This window comes from Narcine bancroftii, chromosome 1 (assembly GCF_036971445.1).
Source record: "Narcine bancroftii isolate sNarBan1 chromosome 1, sNarBan1.hap1, whole genome shotgun sequence".
NCBI classification, from domain to species: Eukaryota; Metazoa; Chordata; class Chondrichthyes; order Torpediniformes; family Narcinidae; genus Narcine; species Narcine bancroftii.
In genome coordinates this window covers 206,277,956-206,294,876 of record NC_091469.1, presented here as the reverse complement: position 1 = coordinate 206,294,876, position 16,921 = coordinate 206,277,956, and the positions used below count along the sequence as shown (strand labels likewise).

General features: G+C 40.6%; 1 protein-coding gene across 8 annotated transcripts in view; it reads left to right on the top strand.

Moving 5' to 3' along the window:
- The window catches only part of cdk5rap2 (CDK5 regulatory subunit associated protein 2), a 147,878-nt gene that overhangs the window by 119,784 nt on the left and 11,173 nt on the right, over positions 1 to 16,921 (top strand). For 7 of the 8 annotated variants that reach the window (XM_069889403.1, XM_069889391.1, XM_069889364.1 and 4 more), the window contains 10 exons: positions 289 to 346; positions 3,993 to 4,130; positions 4,892 to 5,064; positions 7,247 to 7,555; positions 9,200 to 9,325; positions 9,941 to 10,057; positions 10,563 to 10,752; positions 10,997 to 11,109; positions 11,808 to 12,065; positions 13,203 to 13,325. In XM_069889403.1, coding sequence (XP_069745504.1) covers positions 289 to 346; positions 3,993 to 4,130; positions 4,892 to 5,064; positions 7,247 to 7,555; positions 9,200 to 9,325; positions 9,941 to 10,057; positions 10,563 to 10,752; positions 10,997 to 11,109; positions 11,808 to 12,065; positions 13,203 to 13,325 — 1,605 coding nt within the window. The remainder of the gene's footprint in view (positions 1 to 288; positions 347 to 3,992; positions 4,131 to 4,891; positions 5,065 to 7,246; positions 7,556 to 9,199; positions 9,326 to 9,940; positions 10,058 to 10,562; positions 10,753 to 10,996; positions 11,110 to 11,807; positions 12,066 to 13,202; positions 13,326 to 16,921) is intronic. The other variant, XM_069889374.1, reaches the window with a different exon arrangement.

Here is a 16,921-nt window from a genome sequence, read left to right as displayed (position 1 = left end):
AAACATGCGAAAGGCGACTTAATCTTGGCTCTGGGTTAATAATGGGAATCACAGCATTTTGTTTTGTATGTTGAGGATAGTGCAGCCATCTGAAACATCCTGACCCAAGAATTAACGCAGGAGAAAAGAATTAAAAAACCAGATTTTTAATCACTGATGTAATTTCAATTTTAATATTTTTCCTTCATCCTTTTGCCTATTGTCATTTTGTATGGGATCCTTAAGATATCAAGTATTTTTGTTTTTTTAAGTTTGCTCAGGATAACAAGATTCTGCTTTACATTGTAGGTATTACAGGAGATGCATCTGCTTGTGGCGATAACACCCTCGTGGATTTCTCTCTAAGGTAAATTCATGATGTTTTTTAAAAAAAAATGGCAATTTGAAGTTCTTCATTGAGTTAATAGAATCTAGACTACTTTGTATTAGCCTTCCCTATTTAAACAGAATAAATTTAGTTGATCACTGTTTACATTTTGAAGTGATGATATTTATTTTTGTGTTCTGGATTTTTAAAAATCTGCAACAGATTAATAAGACTGAATAGGATGTGACATTCTTATTTACATTAGATGATTTGGCAAGTGTATAATTCGCTACACGTGCATGTGATATTTACGAAGAGATAAAAGTTCAGATGCCTGCCGGCATTCTCTCATACCTTGATGAAAGGCTCAAGCCCGAAATGTCGGTTATGTATTTTTTACCTTTGTTACTTCAAAGATATTGTTTGACCAACTGAGTTTCTACAGCCTTTTGTTTTTACTTCAATCATGGTGTCTAAAGATTTTCATGGTTTACTTTCGTTTTTTGACTGCAGGCCATCTCTTTACTGGCCATGTGCACGTGCAGACTACAGTAGACACAGACTGCTCCCTCAGCTGGCAGAGCTCCCAAATTGTATATAGGAGAGTCATTAGCCTTTTTGTACACTTGCATCCCACTAAATCAGTCTTTCAGTGTCCCAGGATAAGAATGGCATTTTTGATGTTCACACTTGACCACTTTTAACTGGGACACTGCACGCGTGGAACCATAGGCGAGGGTTAGGACTGTTCTGCCTTCTACCAGTAACGTTGTGATGATATTATAATCTTATATTTGAACAAAATTAATCATGCATAATTATAACATAATTAAGCACAGTATGAGCCCTTCAGCCCTTGTTGTACTGACCTACATAAACCTGACTGTGGGAAAGTGTTAGCAATAAATAGCAATAGCGGACAATTTTTAAACAGTGTGGGGAAGTAGTGCTATCACGCACAATTTATACCGTGTGGAAAAAAGCCCTCAAAGAATTCTGAGCGGCAGGAAAAGGCTGTATGCACGGAGCACTCACGGAGGGGTTTCTCTGCCACATGGCATTCTGGGAAGTCAGATCCACCATCGCTGTTTCCCAGTCTTTATAAATTGCGCCTTATATCACTACTAACTTTCCCATGGTGTTTAAAAATTGTCCACTATTGCTATTTATTTCCTCTCTCTCTCCCTCTGTGACTTCCCCACAGCAAAGTTTATACCTTCATTTTAACGTTTTCTTCCTTCATGTTCCTGCACTCATGCAAAAACCTGGGCATCTGCAGACGCCGGGGATTGCACTAGGGGCCAATGCAGTCCATCCCCAGCATGAGATGAAGTCATCTCATGCTGGCGTTGAGTTGATTTTCATTCCACACTAGACCCTTTTTGGACCAATTTTCCATTAATTCCTGGGACCACTCGCAAGTGTGAAAGGGGCTATTCACTCCAACTCTGAATCCTTCATAGACAGTTTAATTGAAGCTCCCAGTACAAGAAAAACACATCGTAGGTAACAGTTTGTAAGCAGTACAGCAATTATTACTACATTCTAATTTATGATACACTGAATAATTTTCTTTTTAACGTTTTCTTGCTTTGTTGATAAAATAAGATCAGAGTCACCCCTGGATGATAACAGCATTAGCAAAAGCATCCAGAATATTGTTTCAGTAGAGCCTCTCTATCCACTATCATTGTACCACATTTGACAGATGTCTCTTAACAGTAAACGTCCCTTCGGATGGGAAAAACAAGAGGTGAGAACCTCAATCTACAATTGTCATTTTCACTAAAGGAGGCTCATGTGCATTTTTCTGAGTTGCTTTTCAGGGCACGGTGGCACTGATTAAATTAGTGCTCAGTGTTTCTGGCATATGGGTTTGACTTCCACCATAGGCACTGGGGGATTAAAATTTAAGTAATTAAAATTAGAAATAAAAATTTGATTTAAAAAAAAAATGAGAATCAGAGAACCAGATTTTTTTTTTAAAAAAGCACCCAGTTTATGTTTTTGGAAAGGCATCTGCTGTCTTTATGACACCATGTGCTTGATTTGTGAATATTTTAATTGAAATTTGTATACATCTTTGAAGCTGTTTTCCTGTTTCAAGAAAGAAATGAAAAATCCAGTTGTAATAACAAAATTAGTTTGACCACATTATATGATATTTAAAAACCTTGTGTTTCTACTTCAAATAAAACCTTTAGAAGTGGTACCTTGTAATTGGATTAATAATCATCGTACATGTGAATTTTATTAGTCTGTGGCAAATAATTTTTCAATCATTTCAGTCATTGCTATAAGAAGAGAGGAATATGGGTAATCTAGCCTGCATCACTTTCAGTTCTCAGTATAATTGTCATTTGTCTCAAAAACCTGAGAACCGTTTAAACGAGACAAAAAATCTAGCTTCTGCAGAATCCAAAATGTCCAACCAAATGTTGATAAGTCTCAATGTGGGTCATAACTTGTTGCATGTTTGACATTTATTGGGAGAAGTCTTAATTGAGAAATTGCATTTAATTTTCATGAGTTTCAATTACACAGAAAATAATCACTATTAAGTGTATCAATTGGAGAATGGAGTGATGATAATGACCTTTAAAATCTCTAGACTGTTTGTCGGCAGTATCTTAACACTTGCCCCAAAGTGACAGCAAAGGATGCTGATGTTTTCTGCCTCTGCATTACTCATCAAGCAATTATCTCATCACTTTTCAGTTTAAATTGGCTTTTAAGTTTAGCTTGGCTGAAAGCCAAATTTGGAAATGTGTTAGCAGGTAGTGAGGCTACCATCCATTGCCAATTGGTTATAAAGTGTGTCCAAAAAGCAGCTGTCTGGAATGCTCTTTCTGCAGTGTCGTCTTGCCTATTGACATCGCTCTCGTCTGGGTCAAATTTACTGCCAATTCAAATCTGACTCAAAGGCTCAAGTGTGTAATCCAAGTTTTGTTTTAATTGGTAAACCCCATTTATAATTTTTTAATAAACAACTAGTCTTGGCATTCTCTGATATTTTGTGGATAAGGCATGAAAATGTTATTTTGTCAGAAGTACCTTAAACACTGTAAACAGGAATGTTCTCCTTAGGATTATGATGTTCATCTGATTGATGTTATTCAAGCAAATGTGATGAACTAGAATAGCCCATTAAACCAAGAGCTGCATTCTAATCCTAATGCATTTATTAATCCCACGTCACTGTCTTTGGGATAACACAGATCTGCTGAATCAAGGCTATCCACAAAACAGTAGACATTTTTTATTTTCCACTCATTGATGCACTGAAAATGTATAAAGAGAAGAAAAATTGTCTGAATTGTAGATATGAATTTCATTAATTTTGACTTTAAAAAATGGAGATTGGGTGATGTACAGAGAAGCTGCCTGGTGTGATTTGTTAATCTTTTGAAAATTACAGTTGATGCTCTTCTATTAAAACGCCAATTTCTCACTGTCTAAAGTCAATCCAAAGATTAAGAAGTGTATTCTCTGAGAGGAAATTTTTCCCCCTATGCTTTGGCCTTCTGCAGGGCCAGTGCTTCGGAACTCTTGCACTATGTCTGCATGTATGTATTGGACACTAGAGCAAATTTATAGCTTTTTGCATGTACTTGATATAAATGAGTATGCTATCCAAACTTAGCTCCTTCTACCGAGAGTCTCTCTTCTCCTTCTCCTTGGCCAGTCCTCGCAGCCTGCAGTGTGAAATTCTCTATCTTCGAAAGCAGCTTGAGAGTGAGCGCAGACACCTGCACAAGCGGCTGAATGAGCTTCTGCATGAGAATCAGGCCTTGTCACAGGCATCCAAAGAACAGCTCGCACTGTAAGTTGGAACTCTTGAATGTTGGCAGAGATGCAATGTTTTATTAAACTGTACATTAGACACAATGGTCCTGCTCAGTATCTTTGGTGGGATTAATGGATGTGGAGATTGGAGTATCATAAACTTTGCATTAAATTTCAAAACCAGCATTACTGATGCAATTGTACAGATTGGGTCCCCACTAGTTTAGCATGTTAATAACTTCCAGGCTAAATAATTGAAGTTGATCATAGGGGGTTGAAAGATGTAATCTAAATTAAAGGAACTTTCAAACCCATTGAGTTCATGTTAATTTGAAGTGCGTCTGTAACAAATTGGAACCAGGAACCAGGAGAAAGATCCATGTTGCCATGGGGTGTGTCTGGGTTATTTTAGTGTCAGCTGTTTTACAGAAGAGGTTTTGTAGAACATGCCTTTTTGCTTTAAATACTGTGCGAGGGGACACTGATCAAAAAGATGACTGTGCAGTAAGTAAGTGAACAGACTGATGTTTGGGAGGTCAAGGTATTGTAGTTATTTTTTGTACAGAAGAATTCTTCTTGTCTGCCTCCCAGAGCAGCATTATTTGAAGGTACTGGGATCATTGGTGGTGTATGCCTTTTTTTTTAGCATTTGGTGGTGTTTTTGGGTTGGATTGCTACTGCCATGTAAATTATTGTTTCCTAACACTCATTATGCTTTATGTCAAGAAGTAAAGCATTTTTATATTAAATTGCAATAATAAAAATATATAAGGGGCTTAACTAGTTTTCCTTCTGCAGGCTGAAAAAGGAAGTACAGGAAAAGAATAAAACAATATGTTACCTGGAGCAACAGTTGCGTGTGTCATCCATCAGTCATGTCTCTTCAGACTCTGAAATATTGGAACGGATCTCCATTCACTCACATGATGGTCGCTCAGCAACACCTGAGCCTCCAGATGGTGAAAGCCCAAGTAAGAACCGCAGCAGGCGAGAGAGGAGCTTTTAAACGTCCTTGGGTATAGAACCATAGAACATTAAAGGCCCTTCTAGTCTGCTCCATTGACCTGCACCCAGTCCATATCCCATTATACCCCTCCCATCCATGAACCTGTTCAAAATTTTCTTAAATATTAAAATTAGCCTGCATTCACCACTTGAACTGGCAACTTGTTCCACATTCCCACCACTATCTGTGTAAAGAAGTTTCCCTGAAACTTCTCCCTTTCACCCTTAACCCACATCCTCTGGTTTGCATCTCATCTAACCTCAGTTCTTACTGAAAAGTACAGGTGTCTAGCCTTTTATCCGGAATTCCAAAAACTGGCACATTTTTCAGTAGATGGCATCTGCTCATCAAAGATGGAGTTGGCACCAAACAAGACATGACACAACCCTAGCTCAACTCTCATGTATCCTGTCACGTTCCGTTACTTTATAAGTGCCTCTAAATCGCCTATTCCAGCGCTGCGGTGCTTTTCAGTTGGCCCAGTGGTGGCTCAGTGGTCATTGTCGCTACCCATAATCCCCCACACAGCTGAAACCGCTGTAGCAGCACTAGTGCAGAGGGACCAAGAAGAGGACCATACTCCTGCCGCTGGTACAGTGTGGCCTGGGGGGGGGGGGGGGGGGGGGGTGAAGGGGTGAAGAGAGAGAGAGAGAGACGGCAGTGTGACTTGGTCAGGTGAGGGGAAGAAAGACAGCAGCCCGACTTTGGTGGGCGAGGGGGAGAGAGAGAGACAGCAGTGTAACTCAGGCGGGCAAGGGGGGAGAGACAACAGCACGACTTGGGTGGTGGGCAAGGGGGAAAGAGAGAGAGACGGCAGCGCAACTCGGGCAGATGAGGGGGGAGAGGCGGCAGCACAACTCGGGCAGGCGAGGGGGGGGAGACAGCAGCACAACTGGGGTGAGTGAGGGAGAGAGATGACAGCGTGACTTGGGTGAGCTTGAAGGGACAGAAATCAAAATGATTCCAAAATCCAGAAGATTCTGAATAACGGCATGTGTCCAGTCCCGATGATTCCAGATAATAGGTTAGGTACCTGTATGATGCTGAGAAATAGTTCAAGTGGATTTTCTTGTGATTTCTGTGCAACTTTCATGATCTTAGAACATGCTACGTTATGACCGATAAGTGACCACCTTCACTCAATTGTGAATTTCTGTAACTCCCTATTACAGAAACTTGTTGAGGCTGTTCATTAGATAAATGGACATGTCCCTCATGGAATCGAGGGCTATAGAGAAAGAAGGTATAGGGTACTGAAGTTCCATGACCAGCCATGATGGTGTTGAATGGTGGAACAGGCTTGAAGGGCTTGGTGCTTTTCTGTTCCTATTTTAATTAAAATTAAATTTAGACGTGCACCACGGTAACAGGCCATTTCGTCCCATGAGTTCATGCCACTGAATTTACACCCAATTAACCTACACCCCCAGTGCATTTTGAACGGTGGAAAGAAACCAGAGCCCCCAGGGAAAACCCACGCAGACTCGGGGAGAACGTACCAACTCCTTACAGACAGCACGGGATTCAAACCCCAGTCTCGATCGCTGGCCCTGTAAAGGAGTTGAGCTAAACCCCCTATACCAACTGTACCAATCTTATAATTCTATGCAGCATGTGAAAGGATTTGGGATAGAATGTAGATCCTCACCCTGGGACCTGTGGGAGAGGGGTGATATGAAGCTCAGATTTTCTGCTTGTCCTTGAAGAGAAAGGGCTTCTCTTGCTGACTGTTAATATAGCAGAATTCCCAGCCTTACAGGAGCCACCTGGGCTGGTGATCCATGTGATTTGAAGGAGAAAATTAAACTTGATGTAAATTTGGTTATTACAACGCCAGCAACCTGGGCTCTAATCTGGCACTGGTACAAACTTCTTATTGTACATTCTTCCCTTTGTCTGCAGGGGTTTATCCTGGGTGCACCAGTTTCCTCCCATCCTCCAAAAATGTATTGGGTTGCAGGTTAATTTGCATGCAATTTGATTGCACGGGTTTAAATGGCCAGAATCAGTATCTACAGTGCTGTAAATGTTTTAAAAAAGACCAAAAATGATTTGTCCAACTATGGGTGTCATTACATTTACTTTAAATGATTTCAAATTGGGTATATTTCAGACAAATGTGATCACTTTTCTTTATGCCTTACAAGCAGACCATGTGGAATCTCGAGGATCACACACTAGTGACTGGCCAGTTGGCAATGCTGATGCTCAAACATTATATGAACTTGAGAGAGAGAATTCTGCATTACGAGATCAGCTGATGTACAAGGAAGAGTTAAATGAGACGCTACGCACAGAGCTGGACTTGCATCGCTCCATTTTAACACAAAAACAGCAGAATGGTGATAACCATTCCACCATCTCTCCCAATCAGAGCAGCCACCCTTTAACCGCAGACAAGCAAACTGCAGTCTCCCCAGAGCCGAAAAATGATTCTGACTGGCATAATGCAGAGGGTGAGATTTAACTTTTATTTACTGCTTCCATTGATCTTATTTGGGAGCAGGCGTGTGAAAAGACTTGAAAGAACTTATGGGTTTGGGGGACCTTCTGGAAATCATCTGAACAAAGCTTTAGAGACTTTACCACCAGCGAAGCATGTGTACAAAGACTGGAGTCCAAAGAATGGAGTGTTTAGATAGACTTGGTTATAGGCCCAGAAAAAATTAGGCTAGGATTTAAAATTTAATGCACTAAGGGATGGTGAACCTTTGCAAATCAAGGAGGTAAGGGCAGTAGTCAAGCAGGAATTGGGATATGAAACATTACAGTACAGGCCTTTCAGCTTATATGTTGTGTCTACCAATGTAAAGTTACTCCACAACAATTTAATCTTTCCCTACCTCAAGCCCTTTACTTTTCTTCCATTCATGTGGCCAATAAAGAGTGTTTTGAATGTCCACGTTGTACCAGCTGCCACCATCCCCAGCAATGCATTCCAGGTACCCATCAAACTTTGTGTTTACATAAAAAAAGTACCTCTGACATCTTCCCTAAACTTTTTTCCACTCATCATAAACAGATGTCCTCTGGTATTTTCTATTGTTGCCATCAGAAAAAAAAAAGTGCTGGATGTCCCTCATAATGTGCCTCTATTGTCATCTTTTATTTTCTGTAGCTTCAAGGAGAAAACCCCTAGCTTTTGTCAGCATTGTTTCATCAGACATGTTCTTCAATCCAGGCAACATCCTGGTAAATCTCCTGCACCCTGTAAAGCAGTGGTTTTAAAACTTTTTCTTTCCACTCACATACCACCTTCAGTAATCCCTATGCCATAGGAGCTCTGTGATTAGTAAGAGATTACTGAAGGTGGTCCCGCATCGGACTGGTCAGCCACAAACGAGCCTGCAGCTGACGTGGACTTTTTACCCCCTCCATAAATCTTCGTCCGCGAAGCCAAGCCAAAGAAGAAAGAACTGAAGGTGGTATGTGAGTGGAATGAGAAAAAATTGAAACCACTGCTTTAAATAGAATTATGAAAAGGTTAGACTGTTAAAGTGTGTGCATGTATTGCACAGATCTTTATTGTGCAACTGTTAAGAATATCATTAACGATTTATTTGCTAATATTGTTTTGTGATGTGTTTCAGTACTTAACAGTATTTGCTAGGCTGATTAATGATTACAACACAGGAAGAGATCAGCCAGCCAATTGGGCCCATGCTACTTCCAAGCAGAGCAATCCTGAGTCTCATTCACCCTCCTGATTTTCTCAGTAGACATGCAATGTATTCTTTCTTGTGCTCACTTGAACATAGGTTATCAGACGACAGTAAATTATTCCTATCAGCATGTCTTAGAGATATGGGAGGAAACTGGAGTACTTGGGGAAACCCACACGGTTTAAAGGAGAATGTACAAAGTGTATGTGATCAGCAGCAGAAGTCAGGATTAGTGTAGTTCCTTGGACCAGAGAGGCAGCAGCACCAACTACTCTGTTGCCTTGCTTTCCTTGATGGGTTCTGAATTTGTTATGAAATGCTCCATGATGGAGAGGATTTGCTCTGTTGGCGGCGTCCTGAAGAAATGATGTTTCCCCATTGATTTTGATGGTGTGATGAAATGTCAATGATGCTAATTTCCGTCATCTTTTTGCTTAGACTTGTTGGCAGGCAACCTCCATGAAATACGGAGTTTAAGGCACCGCTTGGAAGAATCTATTAGAAATAACGACAGATTAAGACAACAATTAGAGTGTCGACTAACTGCAGCTGAAAATGATCCAGGTGAGCAGTCCAATTTGAACCCTCACCAATGAGGATTCAATAATTTCAGTCCAGACCTGAATCTGTTTTCAGAGGTCCAAATAGTCCTAATTCTAAAGCAAGTTTAAAGATGTGTGTAACCTGTTAAAATTCATTAGCCTTTCCATCTGTGGCAAATGCATGGATCCTATGTGAGATGAATTTAAACATACTGACTTAGTTTGTAGCCCCTCCACCTCAGAACAGTCCTACACTTCAATGGGTATTAGACCTCGCCCAATCACTTGAGTACATGGGTAAGGACAAGTTTAAAATTAGAGCCCATTTATGGAGTTACATTCCATTTTTTGATCCCAGATTAAGATCCAACATAAATTAAATGAAACCTTTCCACTTTTGATTTGGGTATCACTGGCGAGGCTTGGTTTGGAACAAGTGGTTTTCTTGTACCACTGAGGTCTTGTTCTTGGTTCCGCTGATGGGGCATTCCATGTGGACCTGGTGATGTCATATCCAGATGTGGGAAGTGTTGGAGATAAACCTGGAGGTGGGCATGGAGGTAATAGTCAAAAGCAGGTTTAATGCAAAGGGCTCTGTGTAAGCCATTCTAATGAAGTGATATGTTGCATCCTCCAGCTTCGACCAATATTTTCATCCATGGTGCGAATGAGCGCATTCACATGACAGATGAGATTCATTACCTGAAGGAACAAAACAAAGCGTTGAAGGTGCAGCTGGTGAGAAGCTCCCAAGGTTGGTGCTGTGCAGCCATTAACTAACTGACAGAGACCACCTGCCAAAGGAACAACAGACAATGGGATATTTTATAACTCAAAACAAGTAGGAACAAGATGAAGCCATTCAGTCCCTTGCACCTACTTTAATGAGTTATTGGATTCAATATGTCCTAACTAGTCAGACTACAATTAAGAATTCATTGTGGAAGGAACTTTGGAAACCTGCAACCTGTTGTTTCATTGTCCAGTGGTCAAGGCTCTGTGCTGTGGATGACCACCTGTAAGGTCACCACCTAGTGGGCAAGGCACTGTGTTGTAGAGGACCACCTGTTGGGTGTTATTTTAGGGATTATAGAAGCTGAGTATGATTTGAATAGAAAATGTTCCAAATGAAAATTAAAGAGATGTGTAATCTTTACAACTTTTAATAATTAAAAATTCAAAACTTTCTATTCTCATTAAATAAAATCTTGGTAGATGATATGATCCAGAATGTCAATATCTTTAAAATTATTTCCAAGACAAACAGAAAGAAGCTGAAAAACTAAGGGAATCCCTGTCGAAGAAGACTGCTAGTATTGATCGCCTGCGTAGTGAGTGTGAGCGTGTAAAGAGGGAAAGTGCACAACTTCAGGTCACAGTTAATCATGGCCATGAAGAAAGAAGGAGGCTAAAAGATGAGTTGCACTGCAGTCGTGAAGAAATAAACAGGTAAGGGGTTTCTGGAGACGGTATAAATTTGGAGAGGTGGAAGGGAAGAGTTCAAACCAAAGAAGATGATAAGATTGGTCCTCTTGCAGAGTTGAAAATTCATTTGTTTCAGGACATGTTGACTTCAGGGTTACTCTCTCTTTGATCTGGCTCGATGTTTGGAAACCTGAACAAGGTGCAAGAGCTGAAAAGGAAGGTGTGTCGTGAGTAATTTATGTCAACTCTAAATCTGCTTCTGTTGCAGGCTGCAACAAGAGGTTAACCTGCAGCATCAGCTCTTCTCTGAGAACCAGGAGCTGCTGCAATCATTGCGGGTTGAACTTCGAGTATATGAGCAGCTGAAGGAAAACACAACAGGTAATTGTGCTATTAATGCTGTATTCCCCACATCACCAGCACCTCTGCTGCCCTTATTTGAAGACCATTTCATGAAACTGCAAAGAAAGACTCAATGGTCATTGTTCCATTCTGACTAATGGAGACTTGGCCTGCAGTCCAAGTGGGATGGAGAATAAAAGAACAGGCAATTGAAAGCTTTGGTCATCTTGTGGATTGGAGGGAACTGTACCCAATCTCCATTTAGCTTCTCCACCATAGAGGAGACCACATGGGTGAGCACTAGATTGGAAGAAATACAAGTCAATGACTGCATATGCCAAACAACCTTCAAGCCTATTCAGTCTCGACACCTTTTACCTGCTTTCTTTCCATTCTCCTTGATTCCTGTTGGTTACATGGCTGTTGATCTCTGCCATGAATACATTTAGTGACACACCACCACCACCACAACCACAGTCTCTGGGATAGTCAATTCCATGGATTCAGAATCCTTGGAATGAAGGAATTCCTCTTCACCTCCATCTTAAATATCTGACCAATTATTTTGTAACATTCTGTCCAGAATATGTAAAGTTGATAATTAATGATGCTATCCGATCTGTTGTAGTTTGATCCATTTCCACCAGGATTGGGGCCTGCAAAGTTTTTAGACTCTGAATTTTGACTTGAATGTAAATTCACTCACCTTGAAATGGCCTCTCTCGCTGACCCTTCAGGGCCTGCAAGGCATGTGAGCCATGAAGCAGTGAAACATTTTCAAGGATCCATCGACATGAATGAACTCGTGGCAGAGATCCGCTGCCTTCGAATTCAGCTGGAGAGAAGCATTCAGACCAACACTGCTCTTCGTCAGAAGCTTGAAGAGCAGCTTCAGCAAAGACAACTGAAAAATGAAGGCAGTCCTTCCACTATTAATATAAACTACCTCTTGACAAGGGATCAGAGGAGTGTTGGAGGAAGACGTCTGTATCAAGGTAACTACACTCTGAAAATAAATTTTGCGGACATTATACCTTGTATCAGTGAAATTGCATGTGGGCAAGGGACACAAGGAACACCATTTTATAATATTCAAAAACTATTTTAATACTTTGAATTTGCTTATAAATTGTGGCTAACCCTCAGTAGAAATTGTTAAAAGCAGGCAGTGTTCAGGTTCGGTCATATCTGTCGAGAAAGCCCGGATTAATGTTTTGGAAACTTCCCTCAAAGAATCTCTTAACTAAGCTAATTAAAGCTTAGTAAGAGGCTGTATGCCCAAGGTGACCTTTTGTGGAACAATCCAGTCTGCTCATTCATTGGGGGCCCTCCAAATTTTTCACCTTTATCCAGTCCTCTTTGGGAAGCCACATTTACATTCTTCAATGCTTCAGGAAGACCCTTACCAATCCAACACTCACTGCGTTTTGAAAGGTTTTCTTTGGTGTCATTGTTGGACCAACAAATCACTTTAAACCTCCTTTAATGTCTCTATTATTGCTGAAGCTGAGATTACTTTTTTTTAAAAAGGAGTGTACAAAACCATGACAACTTTCAGTCTAACTGGCTCTGAAGTTTTTTGTCAATTATGTTTTCTGGTTTAACCCACAGTTGCTTTTATTCGAGAAAATTGAAAGATCAACATGAAAGTTGGTAGAAAACTTCAGCTATACTTTTCAATGATTATGTGATTAGGGTTGTGTCATTAAACTCATCAATTTCTGTATTGGTGCTTGGTCTGTGCACAGTTCCTGATACAAGTATTGCTTTCACAGAACTGATTTCAGTGGTCAGAGCAAACCTGCCCTCTTTAGCATGTGGATCAGTGAACAGAGATGCATGTTTAACATTTTGGGCAAAAGTTCCGCGGGCATGAGGTGGGAAGAATATCAGTGGTTGAGACCTAAAATCTGCCTACTTTTTAAAGGTGAAGGAAACAAAGTAGGTCACTGTCCTGAAAAGATATTTTTTCAGGGCTACAAGGAAAGTTGGAGGGTGTGGGGAGACAGTACAGATTCTGCTGCGAAGAGCCAGTAAAGATTGAATGGTCTGAACCACCCCCCAACAACCTTGTTGATCTACAACACTGCTCTGCATAGAACAAATCTTCACACCATGCTGATGTTTAACAGATTCTGAACCCAACTCTTCAGCAGAGGATTGTAAAGAAAATGAACAGTCTCATGGATTTCCAACGCTGTCCAAATCTGCAAACACTCCTGCAGCAACTGATAGATCATTGTTCAGAATCCCAGGTCTGTAAAAATATGCTCGGTTCACTTTAGTTTTAATATTGGATGTGACAGTTAGTGTGAGAAGCTTTTCCTCGCTAACAGTCAGTGATCAGATCTTAAAGCTTTATCAAATGGAGCTACTATGCAAGGACTCACTAATAACTGCTTCATCTGGTGCACTGCTTATATCACAACAGCCTGGTGTATGTACAGTCAAGTATATTAACTATCTGTTGTTTTTGCTCAGAAAAAAGTAGACGTCAATGACAAAAAGAAAATTGCTACTCTAATTCTGGAGAGTATTGTATTTGCCTACTAGGAGCTGGTGTGGATTGAAAGGCCTGCTGTAGTGAGGTGCCAGGGTTGGGGGCCCCACGTAGGTGGGTAAACAAGCTACTCACCAGTCACATCACCCAAGTCAGTGGTTCCTCCACATAGCTCCAGATCACCCATGCGGCCTGTTGCTAAGTTCATGGAGGTTACAAGGATGATTTGAAATAGAAAACACTTGCTTGAATTTTAAAAAGACACCAAATAACCCAGAATAAACATTGTGATGTTTCACAGTGGTGATAAAATAAAAGTTGCATTGTTCTAGTAGGGGGGTGGAGAGGATGGAAACCGCTAGATGCAAATGAACTTCCTGGGCCAGTCTGATACTTGATTTAGGAGATGACAAGGTCCCACATGGAAGGATAGTCAGAAAGGTTCATACGCTACATATTCATGGGGCAGTAGTGAACTAGATTCAACATTAGATACACAGGAGAACCCAGAGGGTGGTAGTGGATGATTGCTTCTCAGTCTTGAGGCCTATGACTAGTGGTGTGCCTCAGGGATCAGTGCTGGGACCAGTTTGTCATTTATATCAATGATCTGGATGATAATGTGGTAAATTGGATCAGCAAGTTTGCAGATGACACAAAAATTGGAGGTGCTTTGGACAGCAAGGAAGGCTTTCAAAGCTTGCAGAGGGATCTGGAGCAGCTGTAAAACTGGGCTGAAAAATGGCAGATGGAATTTAATGCTGAGAAGTTTGAGGTATTGCATTTTGGAAGGACAAACCAAGAAAGGGCATACACAGTAAATACACAGGGCACTGACGAGTGCGGTAGAACAGATGGATCTGGGAATACAGGTACATAATTCTCTTGAGAGTGGCACCACAGGGTAGGGTTGTAAAAAGAGCTTTTGACATATTAGCCATCATTAATCAAAATATTGAATATAGGAGTTGGGATGTTATTGTAAAATTATACAAGACATGGTCACCTAACTACAGGAAAGGCATGAATAAGATTGAAAGAGTGCAGTGAAGATTTACTAGGATGTTGCCTGGACTTCAGGACAGGAAAAGATTAAACAAGTTAGGACTTTATTCCCCGGAGCATAGAAAAATGAAGGGGAGATTTGATAAGGTATTTAAGATTATGTGGAGTATTTAAAATGCAGGTAGACTTTTTCCACTGAGGATAAATGAGATAAAAACCAGAGGGCATGGGCTAAGAGTGAAAGGGGAAAGGTTTAGAAGGAACATTAGGGGAACTTCTTCATACAGAGTGGTGGGAGTGTGGAACAAGCTGCCAATTGAAGTGGTGAATGCGAGGTCAATTTTAATTTTTACAAGAATTTAGACAGGTACATGGATTGAAGGGGCATGGAAAGCTATGGTCAGGGTGCAGACCAATGGCACTAGGGAGAATAATAGTTCAGAATGGATTAGAAGGGCCTGTTTCTATGCTGTACTGTTCTACAATTCACCAATTATAGTGACTTTAAATGGGACAAAGGGCGAGACCAGGCCCTGTTCGAATTACTGGAACCAGAATCCAAGTTCCAAAGGGAAAATGGAGAAATGTGAATGTTCTGCTATGTTGTTAAATGCACACAAGACTGACACTGTACCAATACAGTCCAATGCAGACAAATCCAAGCTCACCTGCAGTTGGCAGGTCCTGCTTCAATGAGTAATTCCCCTCTAGACTCTCATTATACCAAGCACGTTAGGCAAGTCTCTGAACTCTGGCTTCACATTTTCTCCTCTTGTAAATTCTATGTTGGACACATGGAATCTAGCTAGTTGGACCATTGTCTTCATGCCTGCCATCAAATACCTATCGATACTCATTCCATTAACCAGTACAAAGTCCATAGCCTTCAGTACCATGACGTTTAAGAGCTTGTATGGTTATGAGAGAGTTTACAGCTCATCCTATAAACCATAGAACTATAGCACAGTATCAACTCATCAAATATTGTTCTGTGGCTGAAGACTGGCTTCCTTGCTATCAGTAACTATTCTTCCTATTCCCTGAAAACTATATTTTATATAGATGTAATATAAAAAAAAGTGGAAAGGGTGCCTGCTGGTCAATGGTGTCCAATTTCATTGCAAGTTCCCTGGATCCCAAAGACACTCAATTTCTTTGGTCTAATCTTCCAAGTGTGGCCTTGTCTAAAGCCTAGCTGAAATCCACATAGACTACACCAAGCACCCTCATCAACACACCATAGCTCCTCAAATTAAACAGACAAGATCTTCCCTTGACAAAGCCATGATGAGTTCCCACCTCCAAGTACCAATGATTCCATTCCGTCAAATTTTTCCAATACGAAAAATATGAATGAAGAAGGGAGGAAGATGATAACAAATGGAGTATATGTGGAGGACAGTCTCTCAAGTGCATATATTTTCATGCAAGAAGCATAGTAAACAAGGAGGATGAGATTAAGGCATGGATGGCCATATGGAAATATGATATTGTGGCCATCAGTGAAACTTGGTTATAGGAAGGGCATGTTTGGCAGTTTAAATATTCTGGGATTCTGTTGTTTTAGGCATGATAGAACAGGGGGGATAAAAGGTGGAGGAGTTACTTTGCTTATTAGAGAGAACATTACAGCAGTGCTGTGGCAGGATGGTTTGGTGGGATCGTCCAGCGAAGTTATTTGGGTGGAATTGACAAATGGCAGAGGCATGAAAACATTAATGGGAGTGTATTATAGACCACCAAATGGGCTGAGGGAATTAGAGGATCAAATTTGTAATGAGATTGCATATATGTATAATAAACATAAGGTGGTAGTTGTGGGAGATTTCAACTTTCCGAACATTAACTGGGATACAGTAAGAGGGCTGGATGGGGTAGAGTTTGTCAAGTGTGTTCAGGAAAGTTTTCTGAATCAATACGTAGAAGAACTGGCTTGAGAAGGGTCAGTATTGGATCTCCTATTAGGGAATGAGATAGGTCAGGTGACAGATTTTTGTTGGGGAACACTTTGGATCTAATGTTCACAGTACTATTAATTTTAGGCTAATAATGGAAAAGAATAGAGTTGAGCCAAAGGTTGAGATTCGTGATTGGAAGAAAGCAAATTTCGAGGGGATGAGAAAAGATTTGGAGGGTCTGGATTGGAATAAGATATTTTCAGGGAAGAATGTAGCTGATAAATGGAGGATATTTAAAGAAGAAATTGGTATGTCCCCATCAGGATTAAAGGAAAGGCTAGAAACTATAGGGAGCCTTGTTTTCAAAAGATATTGGGAACTTAGTTTGGAGGAAAAGGGATGTGTAAAATAGGTGTAAACAGCAAGGAGGGGATGAACTGCTTGAGGA